The following is a 19,281-nucleotide window of genomic DNA, read 5'->3' on the forward strand; positions in this document are numbered from 1 at the left end:
GGGGGCGAGGACGGGGGCGAGTATGAGGGCGGGGGCGGGGTGGGTATTATCCCCACTCCCGTCACCGCCCCCAATTTTATCAATCGGGGAAAATCCGAACCCGAACTCGAACTCGAACCCAATAAACAAGGGTTTTCCCCATCCAAATCGGGCGGGTTCAGGCGGGTACGCACGAGAGCGGGTTAGATTTCCATGCCTAAGTGTAATGACTTATCAAGTTATTATAAACTTATCAACCTACTCAAACAGTTCTACCCAATCTACTAACTTAACTTACCACCACAAGGTTGGAGCAAGTTGGCCTACTAGGCCATTTTTTAAATGTTAATGTGGAAAAAAAGTTAAAATAATATCTTCAATTTAGTTATTAGTTAAATTGTTTAGGATTCTTGGTCACAATAATTTACTTTATAATTTAATTTCTAATTAAGATCTTCGTCACATAATGTTGATATTTTAAACTAAGCTAGTTATAAAGTGTCACGTCATTCACAAAATTATTACAAATTTATATGATTGATTGAAAAAAATATTGAAAACATCCCATTTTTTTTATACATTTCCTAGATAAAATACCAAAATAATATTATCCTCGATTTTAATTATAAATAATTTAGGGCAAACCATCAAGATTAAGGAAAGTAATTAATATAAATATTTTTAAATAATTTTACCATAAATTTTATTTCTATTCCAAAGAAAATATAATTAATAATAAATGAAGGGTATAAAAGAAATTTAATCATGATTGACTTTCAAAATTAATAATTGTTGCTTATAATTAAGACCAAAGAAAAACTCAACTTATTATTTCTAATTAGGATAAAAAATAGTGTGTTAATACATGATTGTTATAACGACCTAACAAGTCACTGCACTTAGTATAGTACCGTTACTATGCAACAAAAAACAAATGAATTCAACTACTATAGGGTTCTCATGTAATAGTTACTTAGATATTCATACAATAAATATATGTAAAGGGTGCAAAAAACATAAACAATTCATGCTTATAAAGCTAAAAACATAAAGTTCCTTATGAAGTTACATATATATCGTATATATGTATATATATATATATATATAATATACATAAACTATTCACTATTGTATACAAATTATCTCTATCGTCGGTGAAGTGTTTTTACAAAAACCATACTACATCAAAGCAACATCACCAAAATCAAGTTATCACCAACATGACCTTCCACCAATCAACCAAGCCATCTTTCTAATCTTGCCTACTCTCATACTAAGTATGATCATTGCAGTCTAACAACAAGGAAAAGAAAAGGTAAACTTATGTAAGATTCAACATGTAAAACTCAGCAACAAATACTTAGCTTGATTGCAATTTCCACTTAAACATCATAGAAACAATTGATCATCATAAAGTCACTTATAATAGATGATACACAACTGAATAGCAGCTAATCAACTCCAAACACAACTAAACAATAACTAAAAACCTAATAGCAACAACTAACAATTGAATAATTAATAAACCACTAATAACAACTGCTAAAAAGTTGAACAATTGATGCATCGTCACACATATCAATTAATGGAGAATCCACCAAACCACAATGGTTGGTATAAAACCAAAAACAATGACTAGTATGGTGACCAAAACCAAAGGCTAGTATAAAACTAGAAACAACAGTTAGCATGGTGACTAGAGTTGATTTCTTAGGTTTTGCCTATTAAACTAGGATAGTCTAGTACTATTATCATGGTAAAACAACTTGAGTGTGAGCCTACTACGATCTTAGCATGCATAACTAAGCTTTTTATGGAATTAACCCACTAACTACCTTGTAAATACTATGCACCTTTCCAAAAATCAGGCAACGATTTTAACCATCAACTTCATTCCTTACTCAAATTGTCACTTCATACACGTATGGCTTGACCTAGACCTTATACGGTTCCACATAAAACCTAGAGGAGATAACATAAAGCATTTCCCCATTAAAGAGCCAACTACTCACTAAAGGTTTTTCTCACTTTAGCCTCTTTGAGCACCACAACTTATAATCCTATAAACATAATTTTAAATTTCTAAAATACTTTACTTTCCTCTAGTTTTTATGTATCTAAATTGAGACATATATCATTTCATCACATGTCTAATAGCTTAGCAACTTAAAACATCACTACATATTATCCTAAATCAATGCATAATGATTTAAAGTCATACAACATCATATGCCATGTAAGAAAACACTACTCTTCGTATATTAACACTTAGATCATTTTCAACAAGTTTTTTATTCAAAAATTCACACCCAACGTCATTCTCTCCATGCTTGACATCATTGAGGCAAAGAACCTCTAGCTCACCCACGTCCGACACTAAATCACATATGCCTGATGTGGATGAGGTAGAGAGCCTCTAAATCAATCATGCCTAACATAGATAAACTTATGTATGACCTTGTTCAAGTAGAAAGTCTCTGCCTGACCCACACCTAGTGCCACTACACTTGCGCCCAACATCATATAGATAGAGAGCTTTTGTCTTGATCATGTCTGATGCCACTCATCTTGGGGGTTAACGTCACTAAGTCAAAGTGTTCTTTGAATGATCATGCCCAATGCCATTCATTACACAATTTGCATGACTAAGTGAGAGAGTTCATCATTAATCCATGTCTGGTGCTACCAATCCCGCACTTGGTGTGATTAAGATAGAAAACCAATGACTTGAGCCACGTTTGGCACCGTGAATGCACGTTTGATGTGATGAACCAACACTTGGCAAAATCTTCATTTAACTTAATTTTGCAAGAAAACCAAACCAAATACAACATGCAATTCCATTTTCTTCATGCAATCAACACATACAACTCATTTCCAACAAAATACACCAAATGCAATCATCAAACATAAAATTCACCAATTTCTCTAAGAACACTGTCAAGAACAACATCTCAAGTATCTTTATCATCTCATAAATTCAAATAACTCAACCAACAAAATAGACAATTATAGGTATTTTTCAACAATTAAGAATCAATGGCATCAAATCAATAAAGTTTCTTTACCTCAATTCACTTCAAAAATGAGAAGAGGGAAGGAAGAAGGAAGAAGAACCCAACCTTCTTCACACGGCTCACAACTTCAGATTCTCGTCCTCTAAGCTTTAAATTAGAAGATCTACTATCGTTGCTTGGCTAAAAGAAATATTTCTAAGGTTCTTCAAGAATCAGAGGAAGTAAGGATCATCTCTAGTTCTAAATCTTATGTCACTAACTTCTTTCTACTTTTCTTAAGAATTGAACTTATGAGGTTTACATCTTAAGAAAAATCTTATATACCTTCCTTAAGTTTGATCAACTTAACTTTAACTAAAACTATCTCAGCCAACTTAAGTCTCAAGGATCCATTGACCCTTAGAGCTCTAAAACAATAGTAATAACAATATTTCAATAATTAATCACATATAGCATATAAGTATTTAATTAAGCTAAAATCACACAATGTTACAATTCTCCCCAACAACAAAAATTTTCGTCCGTGAAAATTGACTTACTTGGGAAGAAAAATGAATATTGATCTATGATCTTGTTTTTCAGCTCCCATGTAGCCTCACTAGATTCCACATCCCAAACAACCTTGACAAAACTGATGGACTTGTCCTTCAACTCCTTCACCATATAATCCATAATTGCAGTTGATCGTTTTGCTTATGTTAGATTTTCCTTGACCTACACAACATCAAGTTCCACTATATGACTTAGGTCATGAATGTACTTCTTCAATTAGGAGAAATGCAACACATGATGCAGGTTGGACAAGAATAATGGCAAAGCCAACTAATATGCCATTAGACCTACACTACAAAGGATCTAATAAGGTCCAATAAGCTTTTGTTAAGTCAAAAGGTCATCCCCTAAAATTAGAATTATAATGCTAACAAACAAAGCATTTTTATAAAGAACAAATTTCTGCAAAAAATTCTTTGAACATATCTTTAAAAAGCTTATCAGATGAAGTGTAAGACCTAAATCTTCTATAACACATTGTAAGTTAGAAGAATTAAATAGTTTGTCTCATATACATTAAATATTTATCATTTATTGAGACTAATGATAAATTTTTCTTTTAATGCTTCATTCCTTAATAGATCGAATCAAAAGACCATCTCGAAACTCACAAATCTATTAAAGAGAAGAACCATGCTTTTCGTTAAAATGAAAGCCCAAAAATCACAAAGAAAAATAGATAAAGTCACCACTATTACTACTTTATGTTGACATTGCTTCTACAAGCTCTGTTTGGTATGGAAAGTTGATAAGTAGCCTTATTTGATAGACTATGGCCAAGGCCAAGGAATCCAAGAGGTGATACATTGAAGGAACCAAGAGGAATGAGATGATGGACCATGGGGGCCCAATCTCTAGAGCTATGGCCACCTTGAAGACCAGTGCACACCTTGAAGACTAGTGGGCTTTCCAAGCCCAAGGTACTCTTCAATATGGACCACTCTATCATGAAGAGAAGACATAGTTCTAGTTGTAAATATCTTGTACATAATTCTTTTGTATAGGCTTATTTTTGCCTTTGTATTTGTGAGGCACTTTAGTTTCTTTTATTAGTCATTGTATATTGATTCTAGGGTGGGTTACTTGGAGAGTTTGACTCCATTTAACCTCCTTTGTTGATAGACTCATTTTCTATTTTTTCAGTAGGAAAAGAAGGGTGGCATTTAGCAATGCTTGAGGGTGTGACTAGTAATTGGGTCAGAATTGGGCCTAGGCAAAATTTTACATATTAGACTCATTTTGCTCCTAATTTTTCATAGATTTGATTTAGCTAGGTTTCATCATCATTGGATGAACCTAACTAAACCAAATCAAACATTTTTTAAATTAATTCAAGGAGCCAAAAGAGACCAAATCCGCCCACCTTTCCTAGTCTCCTTTCTTTGACTGAATTGCTTCTCTAACCTTCAAGGAGATGAGAAGCTTGTGCTACAAGCTTCTCCTTAGCTTGCTTCCCAAGAAAGCTAAGTGAGAAGCTTGCTCCACAAGTTTTTAAACTTATCTAGAAGGTTAACTAACCTTACCATGGTTCCTAGTGAACCATGGTTAAGGTTAGCTTGCTCCTTAAGCTACCTACCTCTATATATTTGTAATTTCTACTCTTGTAATCACTTTTGACATTTATGAGACTTAGAAATCATAAATTCTCTCTCATTTCAAGAGTCCAATTTCGTGGAGAATCTCCTTCTCCTAGAAGCTTCACAAAGGAACTTCTCCTTTGTGCTTGGTTCCTCAAGTTTCTCTCCTTCAAGAGAAATCGAACCACCTTGGGAAGCATCTTCAAGCTTTTGAAGCTTGAACTCATCCAAATCATCCATTGACGTGAAGAACCTCAAGAAAAGAAGGGACTTAGCATGGTTCAACTTGAAGAAACATCAATCTTCTCCAAGTAGTTCCATCATTATTGATCAGATAAGAGGTACGATTTGGTGAAATAAATTTAATAATTACATTAAATGAGTCGAACGGTCACCTACCATCATAAGGAAAGACAATGAAGGCAAATGAATCAAACTTTTGAGTTAGACTCAAAGTGTTACAACAATCATCTTCTCTAAGCTACTATATAAAAAGTTTAAAAGCACAAGAAAGGATAAGAGATGCTAATTTTACATAGATACATTTGTATAGAAACCCACTCTTTGTAAATCTATTCATTCTTGTAAACGTTCATTGTTCTGTAATTGGTTGTAAAACATCTTAGTGAGATGAACACAACTTCTTTATAACCTTCATGACCATTATTATAAGGTTGAGTCTGGAGAGGCTTGTCTAAAAAAAAATATTTGTTATTGAGTCTGGAGAGGCTTGACTGAAAAAGAATACTTGGTTGTTAAGTTTGGAGAGGCTTGTTGTTAAAAAAAAATACTTGGGTAGTAGCTTAAAAAGGCAAGTCAAAGAATACTTAGGGTTGAGTCAGAAGTGGGTTGTTAAAAGAATACTTGTATGTTTATTTAAAGATATTGGAACTTAATTTGGTTGGATTGAGAACTAGACATAATCTCGATGGTTAAGATGAACCAATATAAAAATACCTAGTATTTTATCTAACTATTTTTCTCGCTTCATCTGACTAACGTTACTACTCCATTGTGAAAAATGTGCAAGTTTTTGATATATACTATTTAATCTTTTTTCAGTCTTTATCTTTTCTCCACAGTTTGGTATCAAAACTTAACCTTTTGATAGGGCTGAGAATCTAACCTTTCTAAAGGATAAAGATCCATTATGGGAAGTAGTGAAGGATATTACCTACCAAAAGGAGCCTCTTTCACAAGGTCCCCTACCTTTAATGGAGAAGACTACCTGTATTGGAAAGATCAAATGGAAATATTCTTAAATCCACCCAATACCACCTTTGGAGAATCATCACTCAAAGTGATGTTGCTATTACCAAGCCTAAGAATGAATATACTCAAAATAAATACAATATTCTACAAAAAAATATTAAAGCAAGATATATCCTTACTTGGTATGTCAAAAATAAGGTACAACAAGTTCTGTAGCTTTCAAACTACTAAAGAAATATGGGTTGCCATTAGGATAACTCATAAGAGTATTGAAGATATAAGGCTCAAACAAGATGCACACTTTAAAGACATTATAAGTTATTCTCCATGAAGGAGAATGAATCCATAGACAAAATATTTGGAAGATTCCAAACAATTCTAAATGGTTTAAAAACCTTGGGAATTGAGTTTTCTAGAGCTCAGAATAGTCTCAAGATCTTGGACAACCTCCCTAAGATCTAGGAACCCAAAGCCACAACTATTTTAGAGTCATGTGATCTTAAAGCTCTCACTCTTGATGAACTTCTTGGAGCTCCATATGAGTTCATGAGGTTCATTTGAAAAACATAGATCAATCTAAAATCTCTCACCACTTCCACTACCTCTAACAAATGCCCATTCTCTACACTTAGAGAGGATAAAACCATAAAGCACTCACCTTCAATTCCTTCTTCAATAGATCCTCAACTTGCTTAGTAGAGATTAATCCATCCTTTTTAATTTCAAGAAAGATTAACTTTCTTTTAACACACGCTATAAGGATATGGTTAACAGATAACCAATCCATCCTTAAAATCACATTTAATCCAACCAGAGGAAAAAAATTAGATTAACTTTATAACAATGCCTAAACATCTTAACCAAATATCTCAAACAAACATCATATGTAATCATAGAAACAAAAGTATGGGTAGATACAACGAAATTTACATTTAGAGAATATACAAACAACTTTAGTTTTTCTACACAATCTGCAAATACAAAAGAATACGTAGAACCTAAGTCGAAAAGAATAAGCATATCCTTACTAGTTATTTTCCCCTTCCCTTTCACAAGATCTAATAAAATAGAAGTTTCAACTCTTGACAATGAAAACACTCAGCTTGCAGTTGTAAGCTGCTCCACCCTTGGTGTAGTCCTAGCTTGAATTGTCTTGTTAGGATAGTCTCTAGCCAAGTGCCCAAACTTGTTATGTTGGTAACATCGAAACCCTGTAGCCGTACACACTTGTAGCATTTCACACCTTGAACCTCTCCCTTGGGTGTATTAGGAGGTTACCTTGTGATAGAACCCCTTTGATGTGGTTAGGGTCTATCATAAGGTCTTCTTTGACTACCCCCCCTTCTGGACCTAGTTATTGTAACGTAGTTAGTGGACTGGAACTGGTCGTTCCCAGATTGGAACGGGCCGTTCCAAACTACAAAATAGGCCTATGAATCTTGGACTGGAACGGGCCGTTCCGGATTTAGAACGGGCCATTCTAGACGTGCTAGAACGGGCCGTTCCGATTTCAGAATGGGCCGTTCTGCATGTGAATTTTACCCATGATGAAGGAGCCTAGAACGAGCCGTTCCGGATTTGGAACGGGCCGTTCTGGCCAGTTCAGACTTCTATAAATAGAGGTTGTGGGCAGTTGAGGAAGATGAAGGTTTTAGAGAGAAGTTCAGAGAAGGGCTTTGGGCTAGGAAGCTTGCTTTGGGAGGATTGAAGTCTCGGGTTAAGCTTTGGAAAGAAAATTCTGCTTCTTCTCAGTTCTTGGATATTCTGAGCCAATCTTCAGGTAAGGGAAGCAAGATTGTAAAGTTATTGGTTGTATGTGAGTTGGGAACTCATTTGGGTACTTAGGTTGATTAGTATGAGTTGTGTTATTGATGGAATCATGCTAAGGAAGGCAAGAGGTGATAACCTAAAAGATCCAAGAGGAGTGGGCTAGACATGAAGGTTTGGGCCAGTCAAGGCCCAATGGGCCCGAAGGGCCTGGAAGGCCCAATTTGAGCTTCACATGGGCCATTTCTTGATAAATCCATTTTCTTATATTTTGTACATATTATATTAGTATAGGTTTCACATATTTTGGTCTTGTATTTTGGACCACATAGAGTAGCATTTTTGGGCCATAGGCTTATTGGGCCTAGTTTTGGGCTTCATGGGCCTTTGAGCTTTTGGTACCCAATATTGGGCTCATTTTGTTTCTTTTATTATTTCCTAATGTTTGTATATGTTTGGCCATTGTATTTAGGCCATTAGCATAGGAATATTGAAGGAATACTAAAATAGACCAAGAAGCTAAAATCTAGGTTTCATTTAGTAGTCATTTGAGATGCATTTGGATCACATGTTTCTTGCCAAGCATGGCTGAACATGTGCAGCTCCAAATACACTTCAAATTTCCCCTAAATGACATTTAGATGCATGGCATCCCCATATTCACGGACTAAGCACATGGAGCCTTGAATTTGAATTCAAATTTCCATTTGAAATTTGAATTTTTGGCTCCAAAATTGGCTAGTGAATTTGGCGCCACCTAGCTTGCTTCTAGGACCTATAAGTGCTTGTTCCTTCACTCTTTTAAAACACTTTTGATATATTGAATTTTCTGAACCATTATTCAGCTAAATTCTTCAAGAGTCACCTTGAGAGAGAGTGCCTTCAAAACCCTAGAAACTCACCTAGTTTCCTACCTTTGAAGTGAGCAATCTCTTGTTGCTTAAGCTTGGATGCTTCCATCCTTAGTTTAGGCTACCTTATTCTAAAATCTTCCTTCAATTCAAGCTTCATCCATTCGGTTTTCATTCTCCATTGAAGAGATCCAAGCATTGGCGAATCCAAGGAGGAGAACACCTATCACTTCTCCTAGTTTTTGCCATCATTTTTGGTATCAAGAGCAAGGTTCTTCTTGGAGATAAGTTTCCTTAATTTTTTTGGTCCGTTTGTATTGTTGTCTTTGTGTTCTTGTGTGTCTTGTTTGAGTTTCATTTTGGATCTATTTGTTTTTTTGAAAAAATTTCTATCCATAGATCCATTGATTGATTGTATTTTGATTTTCTTTCACAATCAATATGTTTAGGACCTATTTGCTTGTACTTCTTTTTGTTTTTGATTGAGTCTCTCATCTCCTAAGCATGTGTCCGTGATTGGACTTCATCCATTGCATTAGATTTTTGTTTTTGAATCCTTTTTTTGTCTTAGCAAGTTGTGTTTAGTCCTTTTCATGTTGAAAATTCCTAGACTAGCTTGTTTACCTAATTTTTTTTTTGTGTGTTGTTTGTGTCCGAAATTTTTTGCATATTTTCTTATTGAATCTGAACCTTACCTATATGTGCTTTTGTTTTACATATTTGTGTTCATAATTTGCTATTAGTTCTAGCAAATTTCCTAGAGTTAGTTTTCTATTATGTCTTGTTAAAAGTTTTGTCAAAAAAAATTACTAAACACTAATTCCTATTAGGTTTCCTTGAGTCTTATTGTGTGGCTAACACTTTTAACAAATCTTATACACTTAAAACAGAGGCAAAATAGAGGTGTTTGTGTTCTAAATGCATGAGAAAAAAAAGAATGAGTGCTTAAAAATTTGACCTAAAAACACTATAAAATTGTGAAGCATTAGTTACAAAATGCAAGTGAACACCTCTTGTTTTGTGTGAAAATTTTTGCTGCAGTTTTTCTAGCCTAAGGCCGAGACCTATAAGTGTTAAAAAGGCATTTAAACTCCTGATTAATCAAAGAAAAGAAGTGAAAAATATTTTGCAAAAAGAAAAGAAAGAAAATAGCAAAAGAAAAAGCCAAAAGGAGTGAAAAATCTTGTATACCTAGCTATCGGTTTCGGCGTGTTCTTGTCTATAATTTTTTCAGTCCAGCCACATATTTTGTGTCTTATTTTTGTTTTTAATCTTAGATTTTTTTTTGTAATCTACTCTAGTGCCTTTGATAGGTTATCCTTTGTGTGCTAGCTTCTTTTTAATTTTTGCCTAATCTTTGAGTCTTGTCTTAAACACCTTACTCTTCAATTTTGGTATAAGCTTTATAACTTGTGCTTTTGTTGCTTGTCTTGTTTTCTTTGATTAAAAATTCTGTGCTGGAAGTGGCCTCAAATCCTTGCTTAAGGATCAAACATTGACTCAACAAAAAGTAGGAAAGAATTGGTTACAAACTACTTTGAAATTTGACCTAATTTAGTGACCAAAACTTTCCTAAACTATCTTCACAAGAGTGATCATTCCCTTAACCTTGTGAGCAGCCTACATTCATCACATTGTTGTGTTATTTGTGCAGGGTCCAGGAGCAAGCAAAAACAAAGATTAGTGGCGGATTGAAACACTTACACAAGTGTTAGAAAAATTGGATAGCAAATCCGTCACTAATTGGTCACTAAAGCCGCCACAAATTGTTTCTAGTGTAGTTTAAATTTTTGCAATTTCTCTTGTATTTTTAATCAATTTGTAAAGCTTGGAGGGAGTATTAAGAAGCTGGTCAGGTATATCTAACCCTTGGTAGCTCACTCACGTGTAGTACTAGTGGAAGTGGCTTGGAAATTTCATATGTTTCAAGCTTCCACGTAGGGCAAAACGACTAGTTGCTTAATCTTGCTTCCTTTGAGTTGTTTGTTCTTTAAATTGTTTACTTTGCTGTCTTAATTCGACTAGCATTGTGTAGAGTTTATTGTTCACGTTTAGTAAGCATTCAAAAACACATGTGAAAATTATAAATCATTAAACATTTGCGAAAAGTCTTGTGGAATTGAGATTACCATTAGGAAGTTTAGTGATTTCCACTTGAAAAGACATGGTTATTAAGTGGCTCTTAGTAGCTCACCTCCCTTGATAGTGCAACTTGTACACTTAGACTTCCAAGTGCTAGTCCTATTCCTAGAAAAGACCAAAAATATTTTCTTTTTGCGTTGCATTTTTTAAAAATTCTTGAAACTTAACTAGTTTGCTTAACATTTTCTCTTGTTTTTAAGCTTTTAAATTCAATGTGTTTAATTGTCAAGTTTGCTATATGCTTGCTTGTGGACATTTAAGGGAAACAATTTCTAAGTTCCAAAGGCTTAGTGTTGTTTAGAACCACGTTTAGCTAGTAATCTTTAGCCAACTTTTCTTTAGGAATTTTTGAAAACTTATTTTTGAAAACTTTTTTTGTTTAATTATGAGAAAAAATTCCTCAAGTGGTAGTGACCTAAGCTCCCCAAAAAGTTTTTCACATCCTACTCAAGAGCTTAAATCACAAACACTTTGGACAAAGCAAGAAGTGTTAACGAGAGAAAAAGAAAAACTTGAAAGAAAAGCACGACTTGCAATCTTAGAGGAAGAAATTCACATTATTAGACAAAAGGAAGAAAAACTTTTAGCAAAAATAAAATTGAGAAAAACAAGAAAAAAAGAAATAAAAAAGGCATGTATCTTAGGGAAGAGTAAGGAGGAAAATATCTCCTCTAAAGGACTTATGAGTGAAGAGAGTTTTTCTATCACTGAAAACCATTTGCCAAATACTCTCTTCTTACATAAAGACCTTAACTCTTACCCTTATGCTACCACTAGTCATGAAGTAGAGATTCTAGAACAAAATATTTTAAAGAAAAATGAATCTCAACTTTAAGATATAGTGAAGAAGGAGTGGACTATTCCTAGTTTTACTCCTTATACTACTTCCTTGGAGGTGTACAAGGAAGAAAGTATTTTTGTGGTCTTAATAAAACACCCAATTTTTGGTTTACATTGTTTGGTGGATACAACTTTTAATAATCTATATTCTATGTTTGCTCTTATGGGAAGATCTTACTCTTTTGAACTTAATATGATTCCTTCTCTACAAGACAAATCTAGTTTATATGATTATAAGTATCCAATAAACAATCAAATCCAAAATTGTTTAGGACGTTTTCTAGTAATTTTTTCTTTATGTTCTAGTAAAAGCCTAGGCTACCATTTAGGGTACTTTAGGCAAGATGTTGTAGTTTTTAAGAATCATTCTTTTCATTTTCTTAACCATAGTGTTATTACATTTTTAGGATTTCATTCTAGGTTATACTTAGAAGAGGATCCTATTTCTATTTTTAGGGAGTCTAATTTTGATAGTTTATTTTTCTTTCTTAGGCTAGATAGAAGGACTCCTCTTAGGATCCATAATTACTTTTCTTATCATGAAAATTTTACCTCTTATACTTGGCATGTTGTGTATATAGGTGATAATTTTTATTCCATACATCCTCGAGATTTGAGGACAAATCCTTTTCAAGAGGGAGGGGATGATGGAATCATGCTAAGGAAGGCAAGAGGTGACAACCTAAAAGATCCAAGAGGAGTGGGCTAGACATGAAGGTTTGGGCCAGTCAAGGCCCAATGGGCCCGAAGGGCCTAGAAGGCCCAATTTGAGCTTCACATGGGCCATTTCTTGATAAATCCATTTTCTTATATTTTGTAAATATTATATTAGTATAGGTTTCACATATTTTGGTCTTGTATTTTGGACCACATAGAGTAGCATTTTTGGGCCATAGGCTTATTGGGCCTAGTTTTGGGCTTCATGGGCCTTTGGGCTTTTGGTACCCAATATTGGGCTCATTTTTTTTCTTTTATTATTTCCTAATGTTTGTATATGTTTGGCCATTGTATTTAGGCCATTAGCATAGGAATATTGAAGGAATACTAAAATAGACCAAGAAGCTAAAATCTAGGTTTCATTTAGTAGTCATTTGAGATGCATTTGGATCACATGTTTCTTGCCAAGCATGGCTGAACATGTGCAGCTCCAAATACACTTCAAATGTCCCCTAAATGACATTTAGATGCATGGCAGCCCCATATTCACGGACTAAGCACATGGAGCCTTGAATTTGAATTCAAATTTCCATTTGAAATTTGAATTTTTGGCTCCAAAATTGGCTAGTGAATTTGGCGCCACCTAGCTTGCTTCTAGGACCTATAAGTGCTTGTTCCTTCACTCTTTTAAAACACTTTTGATATATTGAATTTTCTGAACCATTATTCAGCTAAATTCTTCAAGAGTCACCTTGAGAGAGAGTGCCTTCAAAACCCTAGAAACTCACCTAGTTTCCTACCTTTGAAGTGAGCAATCTCTTGTTGCTTAAGCTTGGATGCTTCCATCCTTAGTTTAGGCTACCTTATTCTAAAATCTTCCTTCAATTCAAGCTTCATCAATTCGGTTTTCATTCTCCATCGAAGAGATCCAAGCATTGGCGAATCCAAGGAGTAGAACACCTATCACTTCTCCTAGTTTTTGCCATTAGTTATGTGATGAAAATATTGTGTTGCTAATATATTATTAAATATTTATTAATGATGTTGTTGGAGATGCATGTTGTAGTTAAGTTGTGAAGTTGTTTACGAGTTGTGTTGATCTATGATATTGTTGAAGTTGTTTATAAAGTTGTTAAGTTGCATTAAGTTGATATTGTAATGACTATAGTTGTTTAATTAAGTTGTTTGCTTGTTGTTAAAATTATTAAAGTTTCATAGTTGTATAATTGAATAAGAAGTTGTAATTACATTGAGATGTATGATGAGTAGAAAGCGAAATGAAGAGATGCATGTTGAGTATAGAGTTGTATGTTCTGCCATGTGTTGAAAAGATATTATTTTATGATGATTGAGTTGATTGTGTTGTTTAAAGTAGAAATGAGATGTTGTGTTGTTAAAATGTGTTATTAAATAAAGTTGATGAGTTGTTGTGCTGATATACCATGTTGTTTAAGTTGTAAGTTGATTAAGCTGTGATGATAAGTTGTTGATCACTAGGACTAGAGGAGATGTTTTCGAAGTTGCTCATCCCATTGTGTGGATTGAGATAGTTGTGGTGCTCTAAGAGCCCAATTTGTTGAAAACCCTCCTTGGGAAGTTGTCCCTTGGAGTGGATGTTGTGTTGTTCTCCTCTAAGACTTAGTTGATCCCGTGCGTGGGCAAGGTCGAGGCACACGTGTATAAAGCGACCACAGTATAGGGGCCAGGCCGAGCTATACCGATTACAAGCGGCTAGATATTTATTGTTGTAAAGTTGGAAAGTTGGGGACATATGGTGAAGATATATGTCTTATGTTGAGATACATAGTACTAAGGTGATAAGTTAAAAGTTGTTTTGAAGTTGAATCCCTTAGTACTGTGTGGGCGACATGGAAATAGTCGATCCATGTCATGGTTGAATGACCAATTTGAGTAAGGTATCTAGCTAGAGATGTAGTCTTTGACTAGGTACTGGAGGGTGCGTGGTACTTGGAGGACAGTGGGTTTGCTAACTCCATATGTGGATTGGCATCACGGAAAATTTTTTTCTTTTGCTGCCAAGTATAGTCTTCCGGAATGATACCAGTTGCTTTAAAGTTCGCCATGTCAGCAAACCACGAACGTTCTTGCACTGACAACAAAGCTTCATCCGGAAACTCATCCTTGATTTCACCCTCCTTGCAAGTAACTTCTTCATTGACTAATCTTGAGAGGTGATCAGCCACTAAATTCTCAGAACCTTTCTTATCCTTTATCTCCAAGTTGAATTCTTGCAGTAGCAAGACCCAACGGATTAGTCGAGGTTTTGATTCAGCTTTGGTGAGCAGGTATTTAATGGCTGCGTGGTCAGTGTAAACGATGACCTTGGCTCCAATAAGATAAGCTCAAAATTTCTCCAAGGCATACACAATGGCTAGCAGCTCTTTCTCTGTGGTTGCATAGTTCAACTGTGCTTCATTCAACACTTTACTAGCATAATAAATAGAGTGAAACACCTTATTCCTCCATTGACCCAAGACAGCTCCAATAGCATAATCACTGGCATCACACATCAACTCAAAGTCATCACTCCAATCCGGAGCAACAATCACAGGGGCTGTGGTGAGTTTGTTCTTCAAGGTCAAAAATGCTTTCATGCACTCTTCATCAAAGAGAAAGCGTTGGTCCTTGTTTAATAAGGTGCACAAAGGTTTGGCGATCTTAGAAAAGTCCTTGATGAACCTCCTGTAAAAACCGGCGTGCCCAAGGAAGCTACGAACACCCTTAACATTAATTGGGGGAGGCAATTTGATGGCAACACTAGGAGAAGTGAAGAATGTGCTTCTCCTTGGAATTGCCTAGGCCGGATCTTCTTCAAAGGAGACTTGAAATCCAAATGAAAGAACACTTGAAGGATGAGAAATGCACGGAAGAACTAGGCCTAAGCCTTGAGGGAAGCATCCAAGCACAAAGGATCAAGTGATTGTTCACTTCAAAGAGAAAGAACAATGGTGAACTCCTAAAACTAGAGAGAATTCACGGTGACTTTGAGGGAGAAACTTGGCTCAATGGCTCTCAAATTTCTGAATATTCAAAGTGAATACAAAAATGTGAAGGGAGGACTTAAGTATGCACGGAAATGAAGCACATAGGCACCTAAACCAAAGCTACACAAATTGGCGCCTAAAGTTTGAATTCAAATTTGAAATTTGAATTCAAACTTTGGTGCACATGTGTAAGTCCGAAAATTTAGGTACCAAGGTGCATTTAGGTCTGATTTGAGAGTCATTTAGGGTTAATTTGAGTGTCACATATTCAGCCACCAATGGTGCAAAACATGTGACTCAAATGTAACTTAAATGGCTTCCAAATTAAACCTAGTTTAACCTAATTAGCATACTTTAGTATTCCTTGTATTTTCCTATTCTAATGACCTAATTACATTGGTCAAACAATTACAATGGAAAGGAAAAATTACAAGAATGAAAATGAGCCCAATATTGGGTACCAAAAGCCCAAAGGCCCATGAAGTCCAAAACTAGGCCCAACAAACCTAAAACCTAAAATGCTACTCTATGTGGTCCAAAATACAAGACCAAAATATATGATACCTATACTAACATGATGTATACAAAACATATGAAAATAGCTATAACAAAATATGGCCCATGAAAAGTTCAACTTGGGCCTTCCTAGGCCCATCGGGCCCATTGGGCCCTGACTGGCCCAAACCTTCATGTCTAGCCAACTCCTCTTGGATCTTTGAGTATGTCACCTCTTGCACTCCAAAGCATGATTCCATCATCCTTGTTTAATAAGGTGCACAAAGGTTTGGCGATCTTAGAAAAGTCCTTGATGAACTTCCTGTAAAAACCGGCGTGCCCAAGGAAGCTACGAACACCCTTAACATTAATTGGGGGAGGCAATTTCTCAATCACATCAACCTTGGCCTTGTCCACTTCTATTCCTCTAGCTGAAATTTTATGGCCAAGAACAATGCCTTCTTGAACCATAAAGTGGCATTTCTCCCAATTCAGAACTAAGTTGGTATCAATGCACCTCTTCAAAACTAGCTCAAGATTCTCCAGGCACACATCATATGAAGACCCAAAAACAGAGAAGTCATCCATGAAGACTTCAATACATTTCTCCACCAAATCAGCGAAAATTGCCAGCATGCATCTCTGGAAGGTAGCTGGTGCATTGCAAAGACCAGAGGGCATTCTTCTATAAGCAAACACCCCGAATGGGCATGTGAAGGAAGTTTTTTCTTGATCCTCAGGATTAACCGCAATTTGGTTGTACCCCGAGTACCCATCTAAGAAACAGTAGTACGCTTGACCGGCCAGTCGCTCCAACATCTGATCCATAAAAGGAAGAGGAAAGTGGTCTTTCCTAGTGGCTTGATTTAACTTCCGGTAGTCTATGCACATTCTCCAGCCTGTTACTGTTCTTGTTGGGATTAACTCATTCTTCTCATTAGTGATCACAGTCATTCCTCCCTTCTTTGGCACGACTTGTACGGGGCTCACCCACTCACTGTCTGAAATTGGATATATCATCCTAGCTTCCAAGAGCTTTAGAACCTCTTTTCTCACCTCCTCCTTCATAATGGGATTTAGTCTTCTTTGAGGTTGAGCTATTGGCCTGTAATCACTCTCCATGTTTATTTTGTGCATGCAGTAAGCTGGACTGATGCCTTTAAGGTCAGCAATGGCCCACCCTATAGCTTCCTTATGCACCTGCAAGACTTTAATCAATTTTTCTTCTTCCAGTTGAGATAGGGAGTTACTAATGATTATTGGTTTTTCACCATTTGGCTCCAAAAAGACATATTTGAGGTGAATTGGAAGTATCTTCAACTCTGGCTTAGTGCTCACTAGTGTGCTGTCACCTTTCAACTCCTCATGGTTGGCATCACTAGGTGAAATCTCCTTGAAAGTATTTAGGTGCTTCAAGCATTCAGACATTTCAATCACATCCTCCTCATCGAGTTCATCCATAGTATCAGTTAACACACATTCAAGGGAAGATGACTTTTTTAGCTGTTGAGTAGCCTCAAGCACTACCTCATCTAGCACATCCATTCGGAAACAAGCACCTTTATCATTCGGATGGGTCATAGCTTCAAATACATTAAAAGTGATCACCTCATCATGGACCCTCAATTTAAATTCACCATTCTCTACATCAATGATTGCTCGTGCAGTCTTCATAAATGGCCTCCCCAAGATAATAGGAATAACAGAGTCTTCTTCCATATCCATAACCACAAAATCAGCTGGAAATATGAATTTGTCAACTTTAACGAGCATGTTTTCAATCACACCATAGGGATACTTGATAGACCAGTCAGCTAGTTGCAAAGTCATGCGGGTCGATTTTACTACCACCTGGCCAACTCTATCCAACATAGACAAAGGCATCAGGTTAATGCATGCACCCAAGTCTAGCAGTGCTCTTCCAACAGATAAGTCCCCAATAGTGATTGGAATTGTAAAGCTTCCAGGGTCCTTGAACTTGGGAAGTAAGTTCTTTTGAATTATGGCACTGCACCCCGCTTCCAACTCAATAATCTCCAGCTCAATGAACTTTCTCTTCTTTGTCAACAGGTCTTTCATGAATTTTGCATAAGTGGGCATCTGCTCCAATGCCTCTAAGAATGGAATGTTGATCTGAAGCTTCTTAAAAAGCTCCATGAAGCGTGCAAATTGCTTTTCTTTATCCTTCTTACTTGGGGCTGTGGGATATGGCATATCCTTGGCACTAGACACCTTGGATTTCATCTTCAATTCTCTTGCTAGTTGGCTCTTTGATTTTTTAACAGCAACTTCCTCAGCCAACTCTTCTCCCTCTATGACATTCTCTTTTGCATTTTCTATTTTTGTATTTTTTTCATTATTTTCTCCACCTCCCTCTCTCTCTTCAGCCTTGTTTTCCTGTTGCTCTTCCTCATCCTCCAACACACCCACTCTCTTACCACCTCTTGTTGTAATTGCACTACAATTCTCCTTTGGATTAGTATGAGTATTGGCTGAAAAATTTCCACCAGAATTTTCAGCTAATTGCTTGGCCAGTTGCCCCATTTGAATCTCCAAATTCTTTATAGATGCTTCAGTATTCTTATGGTTAGATATTGAGACCTGCATGAACTGATTCAATGTTTCTTCTAATTTAGACTGCCTGTCATACAAGTTGGGCCTTTGCATAGGAGGTCTACTAGATTGAGCAATATCATTCTAGTTCCACCATGTGCTAGGGTGTGATTGCCAATTTTTCCCATAATTACCACCATAATTTCCTCCTTGTCGAGCTTGATTTCCCATGTAATTCACCTATTCTCCATGAGATGGGAAAGTATCAATGCACTGCCCGTGAGGATGATTCAACCCACAAAGATCACAACTTAGAACTTGATGTTGAGTGGATTGTAGTTGTTGTGGAATCCGAGCAACTTGCTTGGTAAGAGCCTCAATTTGCTGGGACAAGAGCTTATTTTGAGCTAATAAAGCATCTTGAGATCCCAACTCTAAAATTCCTCTTTTCTGTCTTGACTCCCTTTCAGCTGACAAATCATAATCATTTGCTGCCATTGCATCAATCAACTCTATAGCCTCCTCCGGTGTTTTAAAACGCATACTACCTCCAGCTGAGGCATCCAATAGAATTTTCACTCGTGGTTGCAATCCACCCAGAAAAATATTAACCTGAGTAAGGTCATCAAATCCA

The 19,281-nt window shown here is 36.0% G+C and overlaps 1 protein-coding gene across 1 annotated transcript; it reads right to left on the reverse strand.

Moving 5' to 3' along the window:
* Positions 1 to 15,131: 15,131 nt before the first annotated feature.
* LOC145949873 (uncharacterized) lies at positions 15,132 to 18,761 on the reverse strand. The gene has a single exon (XM_083060775.1). The coding sequence runs from the start codon at positions 18,759 to 18,761 to the stop codon at positions 16,293 to 16,295; it is 2,469 nt and encodes an 822-aa protein (XP_082916901.1). The 3' UTR covers positions 15,132 to 16,292.
* Positions 18,762 to 19,281: the final 520 nt, after the last annotated feature.

Source organism: Cajanus cajan, chromosome 7 (assembly GCF_000230855.2).
Source record: "Cajanus cajan strain Asha chromosome 7, NIPB_CcT2T_4, whole genome shotgun sequence".
Lineage (NCBI taxonomy): Eukaryota > Viridiplantae > Streptophyta > Magnoliopsida > Fabales > Fabaceae > Cajanus > Cajanus cajan.

What these genes read in the sequence shown, in the direction of transcription:
- LOC145949873 (XM_083060775.1), bottom strand. Translation starts at nt 18,761, where the DNA reads ATGCAAAGGCCCAACTTGTATGACAGGCAGTCTAAATTAGAAGAAACA.